At 39.3% G+C, this 22,535-nt stretch overlaps 1 protein-coding gene across 7 annotated transcripts in view; it reads left to right on the top strand.

The window, feature by feature from the left end:
* The window catches only part of cyria (CYFIP related Rac1 interactor A), a 117,314-nt gene extending 95,763 nt beyond the window's left edge, over nt 1–21,551 (top strand). For 4 of the 7 annotated variants that reach the window (XM_042333093.1, XM_007897058.2, XM_042333091.1 and 1 more), the window contains 10 exons: nt 1,284–1,363; nt 6,890–7,011; nt 7,570–7,675; nt 8,612–8,748; nt 8,850–8,927; nt 9,015–9,134; nt 12,608–12,687; nt 17,209–17,335; nt 17,791–17,861; nt 19,069–21,551. In XM_042333093.1, coding sequence (XP_042189027.1) covers nt 1,294–1,363; nt 6,890–7,011; nt 7,570–7,675; nt 8,612–8,748; nt 8,850–8,927; nt 9,015–9,134; nt 12,608–12,687; nt 17,209–17,335; nt 17,791–17,861; nt 19,069–19,138 — 981 coding nt within the window. In that variant the 5' untranslated portion in view covers nt 1,284–1,293 and the 3' untranslated portion in view covers nt 19,139–21,551. Of the gene's footprint in view, nt 1–1,283; nt 1,364–1,575; nt 1,656–6,889; nt 7,012–7,569; nt 7,676–8,611; nt 8,749–8,849; nt 8,928–9,014; nt 9,135–12,607; nt 12,688–17,208; nt 17,336–17,790; nt 17,862–19,068 lie in introns of those variants that run through there. The other 3 variants (XM_042333094.1, XM_007897060.2, XM_007897057.2) reach the window with 2 other exon arrangements.
* Nucleotides 21,552–22,535: the final 984 nt, after the last annotated feature.

Below are 22,535 nucleotides of genomic sequence, written 5' to 3'. Positions count from 1 at the left end.
CATTTTTGTTTCCTTCTTATTTACAAATATCACCCATTAGTTAACATTTCAGCTGATGAGTTTGCAATAAATGGATAACAATAGCACCAGGTAACTAATAGCCTATGTTTTAAAATTATCTGATTTTATTTGGAATACCCTTGGTTCTTTGTTGATAGTCACAATTGAATTGTTCAACGGGAGTTGGATGATTTGACTCCCTTTTGCAGGTAGTTTGAGCCTCGGCATGTCTCCCGACATGAAAGGTGCTATGTAAATTGTGTTGTGGTTTCTGTTCATTTAGAGTGGACTTGAGTTCGCTATAGTTTCTGGTGGCATTGATTCACAGTGAACAAAATGGAGAGTTTCTACTAGTCCTGATGTTAGCGGGCTTGAACTACGAAATGTGTAGTGGTGTAAATGCGTTCTTCCATCCCTTTGGACAAATTTTGTCCTGCTCAGCAGTTCATCTGCTCATCATTTAAAATGGATGTCTCTGTAGGCCATATTAGAGCAACAGGGAAATAAGCCTATATTTTAAATGTGGAAATTCAATGAGTCATTTATCAGGGATAGAGGAGTCAATGAAAGCATGTTTTGTGTTTGGTCCTTACTCACAGAGCAGAAGTGGAATCTGAGAATCCATGCATCTGGTCACAAGGTGGCTTTAGCAGGTGGCCACGTCAGCTTTATGGCCTCTTAGCTTTGTGAAGGAAAGCCTTTATATAAAAAATATAGTCGATTATTTTTTGGAGGGGAAAATTCTGAAGCTAAATGAAAACCTCAACGTGGATCTCGACCAATCTCGGTTCAAAGTTCCTTCTTCTTTATGAGCAGCTCAAAGCGGCACTGTTGGTTTCATTATGGATAATGTGCAGCATTTGCAGATATTGGATTTTCATAAAAGAAAAAATACTAGCGACAAATTCTTTGGGCCACCAGGTTTGATTTGTTCTCTAACCTGCTGTGGGACCAGTAACCTACAGAGAGCCCCATCTTACTACAATATTTTAAGAGGTGCATCTGGTTCCACTTGTTTGCTGGTTCTGATTTATTTGTACTTTAACATTAAGTTACAGAAGAATGCAGAAACTGCTGTTGGCTGTGGCGATACATTGTAGGCCTGTGCTTAATGGAAACTGGTATCGCAAAATAGGTTGTAAGAATGGAATTTAAGAATGAATATTTTAACTACCTATATTATTTTAATTTTGTTTAAACATAACTTAGAACTGCACCTGTTAAATATTCTGCATTACCTGTATTTAACGTTGTTTTAAAACTTTGTGTTCCATTTTGATCAGGTTTGCTGGGATGGGTAACCTACTTAAGGTCCTAACCAGGGAGATTGAAAACTATCCACATTTTTTCCTGGATTTTGAAAGTAAGTTACACTGTCGGGCAGCAATGGACACTAAATCCAACAACACAGCTGTTTAAAATCAAACCTTCACACAGAATGTGGTTGAGGGACAAAGTACTTCTGGAAATCTTTCACTTCTCCCAACAAAGCAAACTTGATCACAGCTTTCCCCTCATAAATCTTTTAATATTCACCACATAGTGCATCTTTCTCTTCCCTTTCTTCTCTTTCAGGAACCAAATGGGGAATCTTCTAAAAGTTCTCACTTGCACAGAGTTTGATCAAGGGCCAAATTTTTTTCTTGACTTTGAAAGTGAGGATAGTCTCTTGCTCGGCTTCTACCTTAATACCACTGTGCATGTGCCTGTAGAATAGCAGCTGACCAGGGGTATGAAAGGAACTAAAATGGTATGGGTGTTTGCAGGAGCTGTCTTCCTTAAATCCCTTTCCCTATTTGGGTTTGCTTCATAAAATTGCTGAAAACTTTGCCCAAGGACATTGATAGGACAACATAGACTAATAAGTTGGATAATTTGGGACTTGTGATTGTTTTCTAAAATCACCAGGTCATATGAAAGTAAACTTGATGGGAAAGCTCCTTTGAGCACTCGAGAATAAAGAAGGTTCAATATGTGTGCTGAGCTCAGCAAAGTCACAACAGAAATACATTGTGTTAGGAAAGATAATATCAGTCAGGGCAACCACTCCTGGTTGTTATCCTGACATCCTTATGGGGATGTTCATGTTGGAGTGCCAGTTGAGGCCAAGGGCTGTGATATTCTCCTATGGTTGAATAACTATAAAGTCTCAAACAAGAAGAATGACCACTTGGATGAAATACTGGAGGATAAATTGTATCTTCTATATAGAATAAAATTGAGGAGAGTAAAGAGAAAAGTAATGGGAATCTTCTCTTTTAAAGCAGCATTTTTTCTTCAATTGATTAGATAGGGTGTATGTATTTTAAATCAGCGATGGGTTGTGCATTCTATAACAATTAGAATTTCAGCACATTTTTAAATAATGGGTTATCACTTATCAGGAGTACATGTTATGATCTTGTTCCAGATGTTTTGAATTTGCTGTGAGTTTTCCAAGCACCCAAATATAATGCATCTTCCCAGATTATCATAATTCATAAACTAGGTCACAGTTGATTTAAATCAGAGCGGAATTAGTTAAAATTTGACTGTGAAGGTACTGATAGCACTCTTTAGTTCCTTGCATACCCTTACCCCTCAGACTTAATTAAATAATGCATGTTTTTAAACAATGCTTCCTACCTCAATACTTTGTAACTCGGGTTAACTTTTCTTAATGTGTCCCATTCGCTTTTTAAAAAACATGTTTGCAATAGCCATCAAACTGGCTCACATCAGTGTGGAAAAATGTGTTTGACAGTGAGAATTGCCATGCTTCATTGACGACTGCTGTTTTAGAGTAATTTAAGATGCTTGTAGATCACAATTTAACTTTAGCACTGTAAATAATAACATTTGTTATATGGGTTCCTCTACTAAGCAATTGAAACTGAGTTGTGTAATTGCCTGTAACTATTTTATAGTGAGTTGGGATGTAAAGTTTGGCTTTTCTATGTGTAAGTTAATTTTTCCACTCTGATTATACATGTAATCTCCACTGGATATTAATGTCTGAACATTTAAAGCATGACCTTAATTAGCTATTGGATCTCTTGACTAACTAATTATTGTAAAGTGTATGGTAATAACTTTTCAGAAAATGTATGCACGGCATGGTTTTTGCATAATCTATATCAAAATATTCCCTGGGCAATTTGGATAAAGTATGTACTGTTCAGCAGGTCTAGTTTAATGACCTGCCTGTCATTAAAACTCATTGCACTAGGGCTTTCTACTGTGGGCAGAACTCGTTTCTTTCCCCTTTTCCCTACAACATTCAGGACACTTTAGTTAAGTATTTAAATTATGGAATTATATTTCTGTATCTGTGTGTGGTATGTTTAATATATATATGTAAATATAGTATATATACAGTATATATGTAAATAGAATATATATATAATATGTACACACACAAATAATTTTGTAAGTCTGAACAGAACATGATGTACAAACTTCCTCTGTAAAACGATCTCCTTTCAATATTTGCCAAGCAGAATATTTTTGTTTATCCCAATTTCAGTTACTGCAGCTGGAGGAAAAGCAGCAGCAAAGGTGTCGGGTTGGTTTCAGGAGCTTTGTGTCTTTTGCTTAATTGTATGCAAAGTCCATTTAAGTTTTACTTCATTCCAGATCTTTTATGTTTCATAGATGTTCCAGCCAGATTCATTTTCTATAAAAATATAGATTTTCTTTTAAGAAGATCACACTTTATAAATTTCATTGTGTGGGACAACAGTTTAAAGTCATTCAAGCTGTCAACCACTGCGATTGGCTCAGTGGTAATGCCACATGCCACTGTACACTACACTTGAGATCCTGAATATATAAAGTGACTTCAGCCATGTTTCCTTCCTATCGACACTCTTTTTGCTCTGTGATACTCATTGTTGTGAACAGCAGTGAACAAAGTTATGATTTAGCTTGAAGGAAAAATTCTCCCTTTGCAACATTATTTTGTTTTTTTACTGTAAATAGGCTTGACTTACATTTTTTTTGGAAGGGAGGGAGAACTGTGAATGGAGCCTTTATTGGCCAGGAGAGCAGCATTGGTAGCCATGTAGGGGAGGGGGCTTGGCTGTCCTATTCTCCTGACTGAGGTGGATGTGCGGGAGAGAATATGCACTGGAATGCTTCACATTGTGTGGATTACGGTGGTAATTTGCATGTACTCTTTGCTGTTTTCTCCTGGTATAAGGTCTCACTCTTGATTGAAGTAACCAGCAATGTCTATTATCCATAAACCTTTGATCATATTATCTATTGAGACATTACTGGTATTGCACTGAATACAGTATGTGCTTGATGTGATGAATTATTGAAGATATACCCAATAAACTATGATGAAAGTAAATATTTACTTTTACAGTAATTGGAAAAACAATTCTATAAATTTTATTAGGTTCCTTGTCATTACAGGAACCACTATCTAGCCCAACTAAGTGATTACCTTTTCTAACAAATGCTTACAGTAAGATTTGATATCCTATCCATGCATCAGCTGCTGTGAAACAAGGCAAACCATTTAGAGTCTGCTTAACCAGCCCAGTAAAAATATAATTTAGTATAAGTCAGTTCTGCCACAAATTCTTCCCTAGGTTTGTTACATAATTCTAAACACTATAGCTGCTGGTATTCAGTATTTGATATGGCTGGTAGTGCACTGAAACTACTAATTTTGGAACATATTTGTGGGTGTCTTGACCGATCGGGACAGGTGGGAGATAGAAGGTAAGTTAAGAAAGATTTCCTTGGAGCTGAGATAGCTCCACCGTGAATTGCTTAGCAGTCGAATATCAAAATCGAGTCAATCCTGTGTGAGATCTTGTTAGTTCGGTTCCTGATCCATGGTACACTGCTGATGACTAAACAGCCAACATAGCTCACCAGCAAGACTTGGAGGACTAGTTAGGCACTGGGAAAAGCATTTGTTTTTCTCAATCAGCTCTTTTTAACCCTGAAAGCCCTAACCGGTAGGGTTGCAACAACAACGATAACAACTTGCACATATAGCACCCTCCATGCAGGGTAGCATCTCAGAGCACTTAGCTAGACAAACAGTGGGAAACTTGCCAGATAGTGCTTTCAATGACAAACTATCTATTTTTAGCAGATTAAACTCCAGGAGAGCCTGATTCTTGATCTGAAAAAGGGGAAGTAGTGAGCAAGGCAGAGGGATTGAGGGAGAGAGTTTCCGAAGTTTCAGGGCATAGTGGCTGAAAGCACAGTTGCTGATGTTGGAGGGGACAAGGGACAAGCAGGAGGTTGGAGCCAGCCAAGTGGAGATGTCAGGTGGCGGAGTGGGGAATAAGAAGTTCAGAGAGTTAGGGAGGTGCCAGGCCGTGAAGGAATTTGTAGACATTGTGAGGACTGATGTGATGGGGATACAGAGTTTAGAGTGGGTGAGTATAAGGGTGGTGGAGTTTTGAATCAGTTGGATTTTGTGGATAGTGGAGCTGGCGAGACTGGCGAGGAGTATATTGGAATAATCGAGGCGGGAGATGATGAAAGCATGGATGAGGGTTTTGTTTGCATTGGATGGGAGGTACGGTCAGTGACAGAGGTGGAGGAAAGCAGTTCTGGTTAGGGACTGGTTGTTGGGTAGGAGGGACAACTGTGAATCGAACCTGATGCCTAGCTTATGTACGGGTTCGGTAAGTCTTAGGGATAGGCAGGGGAGGTTAAGGAGGTCAGAGCCACAAGAGAGATGACCTTGATGGGAGACAAGGTATATGGCTTCGATCTTGTTGACTTTCAGCTGCCGGAAGTTTGGACTCATCCAGGCTTTGATGTCTGACAAACAAGCTGACAGAACATCAACAGATCTGGAGTTGCAGCAGGAGAAGTAGATTTGGGTGTCATCTGCATACATGTGGAAGATTACCCGATGTCTGGGGACGACATCATCAAGAGGGAGCATGTAAATAAGGAAGAGAAGGGGACTAAGGATGAATCCTTATGCTGCGCCACAGGGTGGGAGGAAAAACTTCCCTATCTGGATGTGGAAAACATTCGCCTAAAAATTTCTGTCTGTTTACTTGTTTACTAATGGCCCTCGAAAGGTGCAGTAAGTGCAGAATTGATTGGGAGGTTTAAAAGTTATTTGGGAGAATTTGTTTTTCGTTAGCCAAGCATCGACACGTGCGAAAACCCATCACCATGCTTACAAATATCCAAACCAGAGTATGTCATGGAAATTTCCCCATGTCTGGGATGGAATGGAGGGACTTGCCCTGATAGTTTAGCTCCAAGGAGAACCGCAACTTCTTTAATCCCCCACCCCTCGACACCCAAGGCAGAGTTTAGTGAAGTAAGGAAAGTGAGAGAAAAGGGATTAAATAATCTGCCTTGATCTTAAAAAATGACTGGTCTACCGCTGTTCCAATGTTCCCACAACATTTTGTGAAAATTTATTGGGAATAATTTCTGCATTTTTGAGGTATTTGTGGATGCACGTAATTGAACAAGTCATAGTGCATACTTTTAACTCCTTTATTAGACAGCTCAAATTTGCAGTGAAGTTCCTAGCTCAGCATTAAACTGTTTTATCTCAACTATATTTTAATATATTAATGATATTAGTTTAATGTGGCTTGCAATCTAAGGAGTGATAATTTAAACTGGTCTGAATTCATACAGAGCAGAATTTATTTGCCTTGTGTCTCAGACAGGTAATTGCTTTTTTCCCCACTGTTTATGTTTTGTCATAAACTGAAAGGAGATCTTTCCAACATACTTTATCAAAATATTCACGTCCAAAATCAAATAACAATACTACTTTACATCAGACCAAAGTCATTTAATCATTTTTGGTAGATTTGATTATTTATAAAATTTATTTTACTGCTAAGTTCAAGTTGTAGGGGGAACTGTTTTTATTTAACTCATTGCTTTTCATTTTACATAGATGCACAACCTACAGATGGAGAGCAGGAGGTGTGGAATCAAGTCAATGCAGTGCTACAGGATTCTGAAAGTATTCTAACTGAGCTGCAAGCATACAAAGGGGCTGGGCAAGAAATAAGAGATGTATGCCAGTAAAATTTATACTTCCGAATGTTGATTTAACTTCAATAATGGAAATGCTAAACAATATTATCTTTATGGTGCCTTTCAATTTCTCAAAAGTTTACTTGAAAAGTTCTGCAATGTATATGATATACTGTGTTTGTGTCGAACAATGAATCCTCTTTTATTTAAGTGAATTTATGAAACTATGCATTTTTTAAAAAAAAATTCATCATATAATGTGAAGAATCTGAAGTCGTATGTCACTGTCTCCAGAGAAATTGGATCAGAATTGTTTATCAGCGATACCAATCTTGCACAACATTAAAAGTTCTAAACTAACAATGGACTTTTCAGGCACAGAACATGCTGTATAATAGTTTAAAATCAGCTAAAGTACTATGTTTGGAATAAAATAGTCTACTGTATTTAATATTGACCACATTTGGAATTAGAAAGAAATAATTGATGTAATCATTGAAAAATGCAAACATTCTTTCTTGTGAAATAATTTCATGATTTTTTAATATACCAAACATCAGAGAAATTTAAGCCCTCTTATTTGATTATTTTTTTCAGGCAATTCAAAATCCCAGTGATGGTCAGCTACAGGACAGAGCATGGAATTCAGTGTGCCCACTAGTTGGAAGGCTTAAGCGATTCTATGAATTCTCTTTAAGACTGGGTAACTTTATTTCTGTAATGTCTTGTCCATCTGTCAGACAGTCCAATGTTACAGTAAGTAATCCATGATTAAATGGATTGTGTGAGGTGGGTGTAAGCCGGTTCTCTCTGGGTTAAGTTGTCTCTGAGGTGTTTTGCCTTTAGCAAGGAGAGTGGTGACAAGTCAGCTCTCTGGTGTACTCTGTAAGACCTGAGTCAGGCAGATCCCATTGTATTCCAAAGCATTGTTACTGATTGACCAGCCTATCTGGCTCATTAATAGGTCTTGGAGTAGACATCTCACAACAAGTTCATGCCCTAATACTGAACATGCAATGAAAATCTATATATGGGTTTAACTGGTTAAATTCCAGAAATATCCGAACAAGCATTTAGGATCTCTAATCTTTAATTAAGATGAATTGTCACTTCCAGTAAATTCAAAATGCTTTTCAGAAGTGACATGCTACAAGCTGGCTGACCAACCTGCTGCACAAATCCTGGTAGGAAACAAGGCTGATCCTTCTGCCTTAGTGGCAAGCACTGAGCAGAATAAATCAATAACCACATTATATACTTAATCTTCGGTGACCTTCTTAGGGAATGTTTTACATTTTATTTGTGTTTGGGGGGAGCTGTGTCAAGATTGAAAAGGTGAGAGAAATTAAGAGTAATGTTATATCACACTGAGGTTGAGATTTTTTAAAAATTCTTGCAAGAGGAGATTGTGTGAAGTAAGACACTTTTGAGGTGTTGGAAAAGAATGATTTACTAGAGAGGGTGCAGTTGAGTTTTGATTTCAACAATAATCCCAAGAGGACTGAAAAAGCTCACCTCCCAGATGGAAGGAGTGTGTCCAGGACTGTGTGAGAGATGCTAAAAGACGGGCCCAGATGTGGAGCAGTTTTGAAGTCTTGAACAGACACTTACACTCTTAACTCTTATGTTCTCCGTGCAGAGAAAGCATTACAAAGTCTTTTGGAGTCTTTGACATGTCCACCTTACACTCCAACTCAACATCTGGAACGTGAGCAAGCCCTGGCCAAACAGTTCGCAGAAATTCTGCATTTCACTCTTCGCTTTGATGAACTAAAGGTTGGAAAAAACTGTTTGTGTTCAAATATTCTCTTAAGTCTTTTGGATTTGGAAAATGCTACAATATAAATTTACGATGTGCATTTTGTATTCTCCTCTAGATGAAAAATCCAGCCATTCAGAATGACTTTAGCTATTATCGACGAACAATTAGTCGTAACAGAATTAACAATATGCACGTAAGTGGTGATGTCTTATACATCTATGTGGCAGTACATTTTATTAATTATCTGATTAATTTCTTCAATGCTTTCTTTTTGTTTCAGCAGTTAGATGCCGAGAATGAAGTAAACAATGAAATGGCCAACAGAATGTCCCTATTTTATGCAGAAGCTACACCAATGTTAAAAACGCTCAGTGATGCAACAACCAAGTTTGTATCAGAGGTATATATATATATACTAGTTGATGGACTCGTTTGTGATTGACCGTATCTGCCTTAGTTTGGTTTGGTTCTTCATCTGATCTTTTACCATTTGTTCAAGGTGTACAACAATCTGTCTGCTGGTGTCACATATCCAATGCATTCAGGAAATGTGAACTGTCAGAAATAGATTTGGGGGTATGAGTACTGCGTGTTTTTTTTATTTTTCAGCTAGCCAGATGGATCTCAATGTTTGTTGGTCTTGTGTATATTGCTATTTGACAGAGCAATAACACATTAGTTCAGGTACTCATTAGTCCAACTATATCTCTAGGTTACCCAGTGGAGCACCCAGTTGGTTACAGCCGTGTTCTGTACTTGGGAGTGACTGGAAAGTTTTGATATGTTTTCAAGGCTTTATGGGTATTGAGTATAGCTGAGATACCTCCTCAGAGAAATAAATCATAAATCAGCAAGTCATTCTAAGTTATTCTTATACACTTAGCAACTAGTTATGAGAATTGTAGTAGATCTGTGATTATTCATCTTGGTACTGGTGCAGGAGGATCTCGTGAGGAGAGAGAAAGATGTGCATTATATATAACTCCAAAATATGTGGGGGAAAAAAGCAAACCTAAAAGGCACAAATTCATGTTTTTTTTTAAATTGAACTGAATCACTTTTAAAAGGTAAAGAACACGTTACGTATGTGAATCCTTGCATTTGATCTGAAACACTCTAATAATGCGAGTATCTAATGCTATTACAAGATTGCAACTTCTCAATGCCTGTCTGAGGGCATCAACTGATATTGTTACTAAATTTCACTCCATGTTAAGTGCTTTTCTTTGCATATTCTCTTCCTGAAGATCAGTTTCAAACGTTATAGAGAGAATCATCTGATACTCTTGAGCCTCCTTTTCTCTCTTCTTCTGAGAGATTCCTACAGCAACCATGTCTCTAGGCCACTGGCCACAAACACAACAAAGCCAAGCAATTTCATGGTCTGCTCGTCCATTTGAGGCTCCTTGAAATTCTTTGGTTTGCTAAACTGCATTTTTAAGCTTTATCTTTGCCAGCGTCAAAGATAACCGTCCCCAGCTCTCACCGCGCAGAGGATCAGTGGGGACATGAAGCAAGTTGGTGTTAGCTAAGTTGAGGGGGTAATCTAAGCAGTAGGGTTGCAGTAGTAGGATGGACTGAGATTGTCGAATTTGAAAGTGAGGTCAAGTCTTGAATTTGATCCGCTGGGAGAGGGAGAGACAGTGGAGCCAAGTGAGGATAGGGGTTATAGGTTCACAGAGCATGGTATGGGAAAGGACATGGGCTGCAGTTTTTGGATAGTCTGCAGCTTGTGTAGGGAGGAGTCCATTGAGGAGAGCATTGGAATAATCAAGCCTGGACATGATGACGGTATGGACGAGGGCCTTGGCAACCCAAGGGGAGAGGTAGTGACAGAGGTGGACATTGTTGTAGAGGTGAAGGAAAATTGAGAAAGTGAGAGCACAGATGAACAGCTTGAAGCACACTTGAGGTTCGAACAAGATTCTGCACCAGCTCCATGAATTGGAGTGGGAATCTGTGCAGAAAATTCGGTCAGTTTCTGAGGTGAGGAGGCACTGATGGGCGCCAAGCAGGCGAGCCTCAGGCTTGTCGACATTCAACTGAAAGCTAAGTCTCACCTACAGTGATTTTACACCTTTGATTATGTATCAGAAACCTGCCAAGGCTTGCAAGTCCCAAGGCAAACACTTTGAACATTACCTACTACAGAGGCAATATGCATGTCGTGTGTAGGGGTTGCAATCCTGAGGGTTCAGGAGTACCATTACCCTACAGCAGGGGTCTCCAACCGGTCGGTCACCACCAGGGGGTGCTGTCACGTATGATCAAAAAAGGCAAGAGGAAGGAGGTTATTAGCTGGAGTTAGATTAGAAGATCATCCATGATTGAATGGCGGGGCAGGCTCGAAGGGCCGAATGGCCTACTCCTGCTCCTACATGTTATGTTATGTTAGAAGCGATAGAACTGTGTCGATATTGAGTCAAATTGAAAACTAAGCCAGATGCTAAGCCACAAAGTATTTAATGCAAGATAAAAGTATAAACATTAATGCATTAATGTTAAAACTATAGTAAATATTATTCCTGATCTTGTTTTTATTGAACGTGCGTGACATGTACCTGGCAGCGATCAACCAGATAGAGATCCCTACACTTACAGGATCCCAAGATTCTTTAAATCTGACCTACTGACTATGCAAGGTCTCTCTGTTTCCTCTTATCTTATTTAGACAGTAACATCATCTTTCTGCAAGAAAGTGCATATTGATTCCTTTAATTTTAACTACATTTAATATTAAATTAAGTTTCTTACCTCTGGAATCAGTGTCATCTATCTCATGCCTTTCACGTCAGGAGGACGTCCCAAAATTCGCTTGGTTCTCGTGAATCCTCAGAATCAGATTACTGTCCCAATGTCTAATAGTACAGCGTTCCAGCTGGGTGCAGCAAGCACTTGTGTCCCAAGATTAGTAACCGGAGAGAAAGAACAAACACATTGTTTTGTATGTTCAATATATGTTACAAAAATCAGAAATGTTTTCATTTAACGTAATCCGACGTGAAAAGCACTATACAAATGTAATTTTGTTGTTGTTATCTTACAGGCATGAGATAGATGACATTCTATCCAGACGTAAGAAACTTAATTTAATATTAAATGTAGCTAAAATTAAAGGAATCAATATGCACTTTCTTGCAGAAAGATGATGCTACTGTCTGAATAAGATAAAAGGAAACATAGATACCTTGTCATAGTCAGTAGGTCAGATTTAAAGAATCTTGGGATCCTGTAAACAGGCTATTGCTGTATTCTCATTTACACTACATCTTTGAGCTACATTTCAGTTCAAAGATATTAGGAGTAGAACTGAAATCTAACAAAGCACACTGACCCTGGCTGTCAACTTGGATAATACACCAACTAATAATCGCCCACAAAATTCAGTCAATTCACTTTACAGTAACAAAAACAGAGAGAGCTAGGAAAACTCAGAACTGACGAAGGGTCGTGGACCCAATACGTTGACTCGTTTTCCTTTCTCCATAGATGCTGTCTGACCTGAGTTTTCCCAGCTCTCTCTGTTTTTGTTTCAGATTTCCAGCATCAGCAGTATTTTGTGTTATGTTCACTTTACAATATGTCCTGTGAAGCGCTTTGAGAGATCTCAATGTCGTGACTAGGCGCTCTATCAAATGCATGGATTATTACAAGGGTTATTATTGTACATGTATATCAAATACATGGATTATTATTATATTCTGCATCTTATGATAAAGGAATAGGCCTTGTGTTTGTTTAATATTATTAAAATATGGAAATAAATGCTGAGTCCCCCTGGTGGTCAGGTAATGCTTATCTTAATAGTGTTTACAAATGTTCTGATTCTTTTGTTTTAAACCTTTAAAACTGATTGCTTTTATCTGTACTTAGAACAAGACGCTGCCTATAGAAAATACGACTGATTGTCTAAGCACAATGGCCAGTGTATGCAAAGTCATGTTAGAAACGCCGTAAGTAAAACTTGGAAATATTTTACCCCTCAAATTATTGTGACTCTCCCATACTGTACGGTACTGTATATTTACCATGCTACTGCATTCTGAGATGTGCATGGCTTACTACTTATTAGTGAATTGCTATAGAATACCCTGCCCTTAATAGGTATTCTTTGACTTGTAAAGATTGATACATTTGGAGAAGGTAAGGATACACACAAGCAAATATTTAATTCGTTTGGACCAATTCTACCAATAATAGGGTTACGTAGAGTGACAATGTGTAGCTTATTTGCCATAATCAGCTATTTTCTGAAGTATTCTCTTTCTGCTATACATCAGTAATGAGATTCATTACTGTGACTAAATCTAAAGGGGGAAAAAGTGTTCAAAGATTTTTCTAAAAACAAACATAAAGAGCATTTACCTCTGAAGTAAGACTAACAAATGTGTATAAGCTCTATATTCCTCTGCAGCAATGGTGAGAAATGAAATTTCATGGGGTAGTAATATTGTATAAGTGATGACAAGTCACCTTAAACATGTGTCACCCTTTCTAAATATCTGACTGAGCCAATGGACCACTGTAATGATAGTGTACATCCGGTGACACACATTCAAAATACTTGTACATAATATTTCAAGATTAAAAGTTTAAAAACCATGATCTTCTCAAAAGAGTTTGCTGGAGAAAGATGCAAACATTAGGCAAAGGATAGAGGGGATTGAATGGGGCGAGTGAGATTGTGAGGAATGGCATTTGGGATAATTGGAACCATAGAATTATACAGTACAGAAGGAGGCCATTGGGCCCATCAAGTCTGTGCCGACTCTTTGAAAAGAGCTATCCATTTCAATCCCTCTCCCCCGCTCTCTTCCCACAGCTCTGCAAACTTATCCTCCCCAAATAACTATCTTCTTCTCTCTTAAAAGTTGTTATGCAATGCTTTCCAGATCTGAACAACTCGCTGTGTGAGAAAATGTCTCCTCACCTCCCCTCTGTTTCTTTTAACAACTATTTTATATCGGTGTCCTTGGGTTACCGACCCACCCTCCAGTGGAAATAGTTTCTCCTTATTCACCCTATCGAATCTCCTCATAAACTTCTATTAAGTCTCCTCTTAACTTTCTCTGCTCCAAGGAGAATAATCCTAGCTTCTCTATCCTCTCCTAATAACCGAAGTCCCTCCTTCCTGGTACCATCCTGGTAAATGTCATTTGCACCCTCTCCAATGCCTTGACATCCTTCCTAAAATGTGGTGCCCAGAACTGAACACAATACTCTAGCTGAGGCCTAACCAGTGTTTTATAAAGGTTCATCATAATTTCCTGACTTCTGTATTCTTTGCCCCTATTTATAAAGCTTAGTACCCCATATGCTTGTTTAACAGCTTTATCTACCTTTATCTAGCCACATTCAAGCCATGACCCGCTCTGCCTTCCCTCACCTCAGTAACATCGCCCGACTCCACCACTATACTGAAACTCTTGTTCATGCCTTCATCACATCCAGACTCAACTATGCAAACGCCCTGCTTTTGGCCTTCCCAACTCCTCCCTCCACAGGCTACAGATAATCCAGAACTCTGCAGCCCGTGTCCTCTCCCGCACCAAACTCCATGACCCCATCTCCCCCACTCTCGCCCGACTCCATTGGCTCCTTATCCTTCAGAGGATCCAGTTCAAGATCCTGGTCCTCACATACAAAGCCCTCCATAGCCTCGCCCCATCCTACCTCTGCGATCCTCTGACCCCCTACCAACCCACCCACTCCCTCCGCTTAGCCGGCTCTGGCCTGCTCCACGTCCTCCAACCCACCCGCCCCACCATTGGCGGGAGAGCCTTCAACCACTCTGCCCCCAACCTCTGGAATACCATCCCCCAGTCACTCCGCCTCGCCCCCTCCTTAGCCTCCTTCAAGTTCCACCTCAAGACCCTCCTCTTCGATCATGCCATCGGCCACCCCCCTTCCACTCCCCTCCCTTCCCCCCCTGACCCCAGCTCGGGTCTGAAATGCTGTACTCTGTCCAGCGCCTTGGGACGTCTTCCCGACATGAAAGGCGCTATACAAATGTAATCTTGTTATTGTTGTTGTACTTGTCCTGCCACCTTCAAAGATTTACTTATATGAACCCCCAGGTCACTCTGTTCCTTCACCCCTTTAAGATTGTACCATCAGCTTATATTGCCTCTCCTCATTCTTCCTCCCAAAATGCATCACTTCGCATTTCTCCACATTAAACTTTATCTGCCACGTGTCGGCCCCTTTACCAGTCTGTCTGTGTCCATTTGCAGTGCTACTATCCTCCTCACTGTTGACTACTTTTCCTATCTTAGTAACATCCTCAAACTTGGAAATTTTTCTCCCTATACCCAAATCCAGGTCATTTATATAGATCAAAAACAGCAGTGGTCCCAATACTGACCCCTGGGGGACACCACTGCATACTTCCCTCCAGTCAGAAAAACAACCATTCACAACCAGTCTCTGCTTTCTGTCTCCCATTCCGGTTCTGTATCCATGCTGCCACTGTCCCTTTAATACCATGGGCTTCTATTTTGCTTACAAGTCTCTGACGTGGCACTTTATCAAATGCCTTTTGAAAATCCATATAAATACATCAACTGCACTACTTTCATCCACCCTCTCCATTACTTCATCAAAAAACTCTAGCAGGTTTGTTAGACATGATTTGCCTTTAACAAATCTGTGTTGGCTGTCCTGTATTAACCTATGTTTTTCTAAGTGAAAATTTATTTTGTCCCGGATTATAGTCTTTAGAAGTTTTCCCCCTACAACAACAACAACAAGATTACATTTGTGTAGCGCCTTTCACGTCGGGAGGACGTCCCAAGGTGCTGACATTGGGCTGACTGACCTGTAGTTCCTGGGTTTATCCTTCTGCCCCTTTTTGTACAGGGGAGTAACATTTGCAACCCTCCAGTCCTCTGGCACCACCCCGGTGTCCAAGGAGGATTGAAAGAATTGTAGCCAGAATCTCCGTTATTTCCACTCTGACTTCCCTCAGTAATCTAGGATGCATCCCGTCCAGACCGGGTGCCTTATCTACCTTGAGCACCGACAACCTTTTTAGGACCTCTCAGTTTATTCTTATCTTGTCCAATTTCTCTACCATCTCCTCCGATACTGTGGCATTGGTTGCATCTTCTTCTTTTGTGAAGACAGGTTCAAAGTACTCAATTGGAGCAGCTAGGGGAATCATAATGCTCTGCTGGACCTGTGCATTCCTATACTCTACAATTCAGTTATAGAATGGAAGCCCCAGAAACACTAGATGTTCCTGGAGACTTTATACCACACGCATAACTGTACAAGCAGCAGGAAGCTTGACAGTCAGTGCTTTCAATTGCAATCTATGCAATATTGGCTGGTAAAACCCCAACTCTACCCCAATGCACACTCTGGGATCCCCAAACCTTGGCTTTTGCCAGCCTGCATAATACTCTCTGGAATTTGACAGGCAGGGTGTGTCCGGACGCCTGAGGAGAGAGTGCACCTTCCATTTACACTTTCCATTTGAAACACGGGGACATTTCCATTTAGAGGTGGCATACGTGAAACTCAGCCTGAGTTGGATACTTTTAAGCATAGTGGTGCTTAAAAGTCACGAACCACCCTGACCAAAGTAAAAGATAGACTGGAGCACATTCTTCCTGCTCCATATCACTTTACTGCCAGGAGGAATGCATAGATTTGATCCCAGTTATATAGATGGAATATATAATCTTGTCTAGTTCTACCACATTACATTTCTAATTTAAAATGTTATGTAATAGACTTAGTACAGTGTATTATTTTCCAGGCTTAGTATGTAAAGCTCCTGATTTAGGCTTTCTTTAGTTCCTTGCTGTTTTGGAGATTACAATCATAGAAATTCACCGCACGGAAGTCAGCCATTCGATCCATTGAGTCTGCACCAGCTCTCAGAGCAAGCTGTCCATTTAATCCTACTGCCATATCCTATCTCCATACCCCTCTCTTCCCTCTTGAGCCATAACTTTGGTTCCATTAAATTACACTTAGCTGCTGTCGACTTTAACCACAAAATAAGTGAATTGTTCTGTTTTTTCTCCACTGCTCTCTGTTTTTTCATTGATCACCTGCTGACCTCTGGAGCTGTGCAATGCAGATAGAACTCCAATCTGAGAAGCCATAAATATTAAGCTATGTCCAAAACTGTGAGGCAGTAAATAAGTAAGGCAAACAGGATGTTGGGCTATATTGCCAAATCTGTCCAATCAAAAGTTTTGCTTAAGCTGTATAGTGTTCTAGTTAGGCTACACTTGGAATACTGCCTAACTGAAGCACTATACAGATTTTGAGTTGTGAAGAGCAGTTTTAGGACAGATATTGGGAAGTATTTCTTTACACAGAGAGCAATTAATGACTGGAACTGGTAATCCGGAAGGGTGTCAGTACATTAGACTTCCTTTCTGTTAACAATCGCATGCATTTTTAAATACTGTAATATCCTATTTCTTTATAATATCTTTATTTTTTTTGGAAAAAAACAGGGAATACAGGAGCAGATTCACCAATGATGAAACACTACTCTTCTGTATGAGAGTGATGGTGGGCGTCATCATACTTTACGATCACGTGCATCCTGTGGGAGCCTTTGCAAAGACATCAAAAATTGATGTAAGAATAATATGTCTGAGAAAAATAATTATCCCTTATGTGGAGCAAAAATGAATAAATAAGAGTGTGGCATAGAATGCAGTAATATTCTGGTGGATTGGCAGTTATCAGCTCTCAGGATTGCTCTCAGGTCTTTACTATGGACAATTTAATGCTAGTTCATTTTACTTTTGGTCAGCTGCATGTTTGAAACAAATATGCAGGAGAGACTGTGCGAGGGTGATAGCGAGATGGATGGCTGTTTGTCTTGAGTTGGACCCTATTTAGATTCTTCTGGGCAAATAAAGGGCACAATAGTACATCACATTGAAAATTATGAATGCAATATTGATAGTCTAATGGAGCAATTGTGGTATCAAAGTTGGGCCATGGCAAAATTAAGTATTTAAAAACTTTGTGGGGATACTACAGCTGAGCATTGAATCAGGCCAATAGCTGCTTCCTTTGCTTCTCAGATGAAAGGATGCATTAAAGTGTTGAAAGAGCAGCCACCAAACAATGTGGAAGGTCTTCTGAATGCACTCAGGTAAGTTTTTTTTATTCATATAGCTTCTTTAAACTTCTTCTCTGATTCTTGGCCAAATTTGCTTTTCTCCATCTCTATAAAGTCACCCATCTCATCCCTACCTCACCCTCCGCAGCTCCAGATCCCTCATCTTGCAACCTCCCTTACAGCTTTCAAAACATATTAAAAAAACAACTCCTCTTTATCTGTGGCTACAGTCTCCTTTCTCTCACCCCGCTTTGCCTCCCACAACAACAGCAGCAATATTACATTTATAAAGTGCCTTTCACGTCGGGAGGACGTCCCAAGGCACTGAACAATCAGGGATCAGGACCCGAGCATTGGGGGCCAGGATTGGCATGGGGGAGGGTAGAGGGGGTAGGAGGGTGGCAGAAGGCACGGACAAAAAGGAGGCTCTTGAGTCGGGCCTTGACGGAGGCAAGAGAGGGAGCGAGGTGAAGGGATTGTGGGATGGATTTCCAAAGAGTGGGGGCAGAGAGGTTGAAAGCCCGGCCACCAATGTTAGGAGGGAGACCTAGAGCAGGCCGGAGCCTGTTGAGCAGAGGGAGCGGACAGGTTGATAGGGGGGTCAGCAGGTCAGAGATGTAGGAGGGGGGAAGGTCATGGAGGGCCTTGAAAGTGAGGCAACAGCAACAACAAAATTACATTTGTATAGCGCCTTTCACCTCGGGAGGACGTCCCAAGGCGCTGACGAGGATTTCGAATTCTATCCTCTGAGGGATGGGAAGCTATTGGAGCCAGACGAGGGTGGGGGTGATGAAGTCACAGAGACTGGTGCGGGAGAGGACACAAGCTGCAGAGTTCTGGATGATCTACAGCTTCTGAAGGGAAGAGTTGGGGAGACCGACAAGGAGAGAGTTTCCGTAGTCAAGCCTTGAGGTGACAATGTCATCTCTGTGAAGTGCTTTGACATGTTTTCCTATGTAGAAGGCAGAATAAGTGCAAGTTGTATTGTGACTGCTGTAGTTGAGCTGTGGCTGTTGTTTTGATTTTAGTAATCTTAGCACTTCAACAGATGTAAGTTTGCATGTTTAATCTTTGGCTGTCTTTTGGCAAATGTCTAATATTTTCAATTAATGTCACCCACAAGCAGTCCAGATGCATGAAACTGCTGTAGTGAAAATAACTGCGTGTTGTCCAGTCTTTTGAACATGACTGATTAGTTAGTCCTTTGTTTAATATGTGATTCCTGTTCAACATTCCATAGGTATACCACAAGGCACCTGAATGACGAAACAGCTTCTAAACAGATCCGAACCATGCTTCAGGTTCAGTAACTTCTTGGACACGAGGATCTCTGTTCTGACCTCAGAAGATGTACATGTTTACATAATTTAATACAAGTTGGTGTTAATACTTATTTGTCTATTTACCATAACCATTCCCTCCTCATCACTTAAACTGATGAAGAAAGACATTTATAATAAAATTGATGCCAATTTTGTTTGAATTTACTTAGCATAATATGAAGCATACCTGCAGCCTTATCTACGTCTTTGCAAAGTGCAGTTGTTTTGAGCTGAATTAATGGCTGTATTTTCTTTTTCCCCCAAGATGGGCTTTCCTGGACAACCTAACTATAAGACCAGTATATCTGCAAATCTCATTGTAAATTTTACTAGTGTTTTAGACGTCTTAGCATTCAGGGAAGCAGTTGTCACTGTAGCAAAGACCTGCCCAAAGGTTTGAGCTGCTTTTTGAAAATGATCTCATACATATTTGGTCAACCAGCTGCTACAAGCATAGATTATAAAGGTCTGCACCTACGTTTTGTGAGGCTTTCATGTCTGGCTGAAAATGTGCTTTTGGGCTTCAAAGCGATGACATCTATATAACCTGATTCAAAAATCCATTTAAATTCAAATTTATTAACCTCGTTGTAGGTGAACCACATTTAAAAAAATATATTAAAGTCTTTATAATGAAATTGATACCAATTTTGTTTTAACTTTACATAACTTAATGTGAAGCATATCTGCAGTCTTGTCTACTAAAAAGTTACCTTTTTAATTTGATCTAATTATGTGCTAACATTTTAAACCAGACTATTGAAAGAATTGCATGCAATATTTTGTGAATCTCACAATATGTTAATAGGATTGCAAGTCTCTTGCGGACTTGGGCATTACGAAGATGTTAAATCCTGCATTTCCCGTTATGTGCACTTTTCGTTAAAAGAAAGGGGAATACAACACACTTAAATAGCTAAGTCTTTCTGATCAGCAGCAGGCAGCATTAGTAAAAGGGTGTGTACTCTTCTAGATCAGTGTAATTTCAGTTGGCAAAATAATGTATACTATTGGCCCGATGCCAATAATGCCAACAATTCAATCTTGTTTTTCAGGTTTTATTATAGAAGGGTGTGTTGTGCTGCAATGTATTATAAAGAAAATATATGGTTTTAATGATCGGGAGGGTAAAATGGTCAAGAAATCTGTGACTGGAATGAATACCTAATGACAAGGCCAAAAATGATTTGGGGAAAAAGTTTAGAGCTAAATTGATACAAATGTTTATTAAAAATAGGTAAATAACGCATATCAAAAAGGGGCTTCTGTTTCTATATCCTCTTCACAGGTACAGACCTATATTTCTAGTTACACCTTGGATCTTATTTTTGTATAAGCAGTAAAAATTCATATGTGTTGCATTCTATGAATGATGTGCACATAAAGTAAATGCAATTTAATAATTGTAACAAAATCTATAAAATACTTCTATTTCACTGATAAGAGAATAGGTTATGGCCACCCAGATAGAAATAGTCATATTTCCCCAAATGAGGTTACTTGATGAAGACCTAACTATGTACCAGCCAACCTCATGAGTGAAAATCTTAAATATTATACTCAGTGACCTATTCTGTTCATACCACATGTTTATTGTGAAGTGAGAATTCATTTTCATCTTAGTTTAATAATGGGAATTATTATGATGCTAGAAAGACAGTTCAGGCTTTGTATTTGGTCATTTAAGGTGCCTCATATCCCTGCGGAGCTGAAAAATACCCTTTACCCGAAGTAAAGAATCAAGGTAAAGATCCTTTAGGGGCAAACATTCGATTTTACTAAATTTGCCAAGGAATTTAATTTTTTATCTGCAGGACTCCTTGCCTTTCAAAAAATGGTAGAACCCACAGGTCACAAGAAAGTTGTCCTTCCTGATGATCTTGTTGACCATTTCTGTATCCCAGTGAAAGTCGGTGTTGCGTGAACGAAAGCCTGACTATCAGTACTCCTAGAGAAATCAGCACAGATGTGCAGGTCTGGAATATTGGTCTACAATTTTTCAATTTTTATTTATTTTTAAAGCGGTAAGTCAGAAAGCTGGAGATGTTAAATGTAACCCCACCACAGTATTTTAGTGTTGGGAAAACGGGAGCAGGAAATTGTCTGACCGGAGACGGAGAAGAATGCATTCCTTGCATCTGCTGATGTCATGCTTGTGGAAATCTGAAAATATTTTCATTTATCGTAGCCAACACCTGTGGTATTAATTAACTTTCAAACAGAAATAGCTGCCAGAATTCGTGCCATATTGAGAGTTTCTGTATAAACTGGTCAGGAATGGGTTCAGACCTGATCACATCCTTGGGCTATTCTTGACCATCCCATTGCACAGCATATTCAGAGTTCTGCCACTCCAATTTGACATAGTTTGACATTATGACTGACTTGAGCCAGACAAATCTACCGCCGTGTTAAACATGACAAAGGAACTTAAATGCACGACCCTTTATTCAGATTTAACTGTAGCTGTCAGATTCAAGACCTTACCTTTAAACAGCCAAGTATCCTGATAGCTCAGTTCATCTCAATTTCAGTAATAATAAAATATAAGATTGTCATGTAGCCTTTTCATTGCAGAGTTGAGAGTATGATATTAATAAGTCACCCTCTTTTTTTNCTTCCTCATTATAGCATTACATTTATTTGTGAGTGATATTTTGAATACACTGGATAATGAAAATGTGGCTTATTTGTGTATACACCCAAAGTGACGATGTTACTTTAACAATCTGTAAAGTTAGGATATCAGGTTGGACTCGTGTTCTAAACCTTTTAAATGGCAGCAAAGCGGTTTAATTACACAGTACTAAAACAATGTTCATCCTCTATGAGATTTGCTATTTTATTCCACTATAGTTTATTGCTGCATTTAATAAGAGTAACAAAAGTTTGGTATTGTTTTTTTGTGACGCATTGTAAATTGATTTGTGTTTTGAATTGTAATTTAAAACAGATTTAAAAGCAATGTAAAGTCAGTTCAGTCATTTACTGCTATTCTTACATGCAGTATTACATGCCCCACAGTAGGTGGATACTCTCCTTTAAAAGCCATAATTGTGCAGGAAAATTGCTAATTCAAAAACTTTAAACATACTAAAATATTGTTTGGACTGACTGGATGTTTTGTTTCTAAGCAGCCTGTATTTTTTTGCAGAGATGGCTACTGGACTATAGCCTACTTCAGCTATTTGCTTTTGTTTTGTACATTATGTATGTGTGAAGTGAAAATAAAACTATTTGGTACATTTGTGTTCTAAATCAGCTGGAAAGTGGTTGCTGTGTCTTCTGTGCCACACAGAAGGAATATTGATGAGCAAGCTGGGTGTTACACCGGCAATTGCTTCTAAATTCATTTACCAGGTTACAATCAATACTGATATGTTGT

This window comes from Callorhinchus milii, unplaced genomic scaffold, assembly GCF_018977255.1.
Source record: "Callorhinchus milii isolate IMCB2004 unplaced genomic scaffold, IMCB_Cmil_1.0 Scaffold3, whole genome shotgun sequence".
NCBI classification, from domain to species: Eukaryota; Metazoa; Chordata; class Chondrichthyes; order Chimaeriformes; family Callorhinchidae; genus Callorhinchus; species Callorhinchus milii.
The sequence above is the reverse complement of the archived record's forward strand: the minus strand, read 5'-3'. Positions and strand labels throughout refer to the sequence as shown.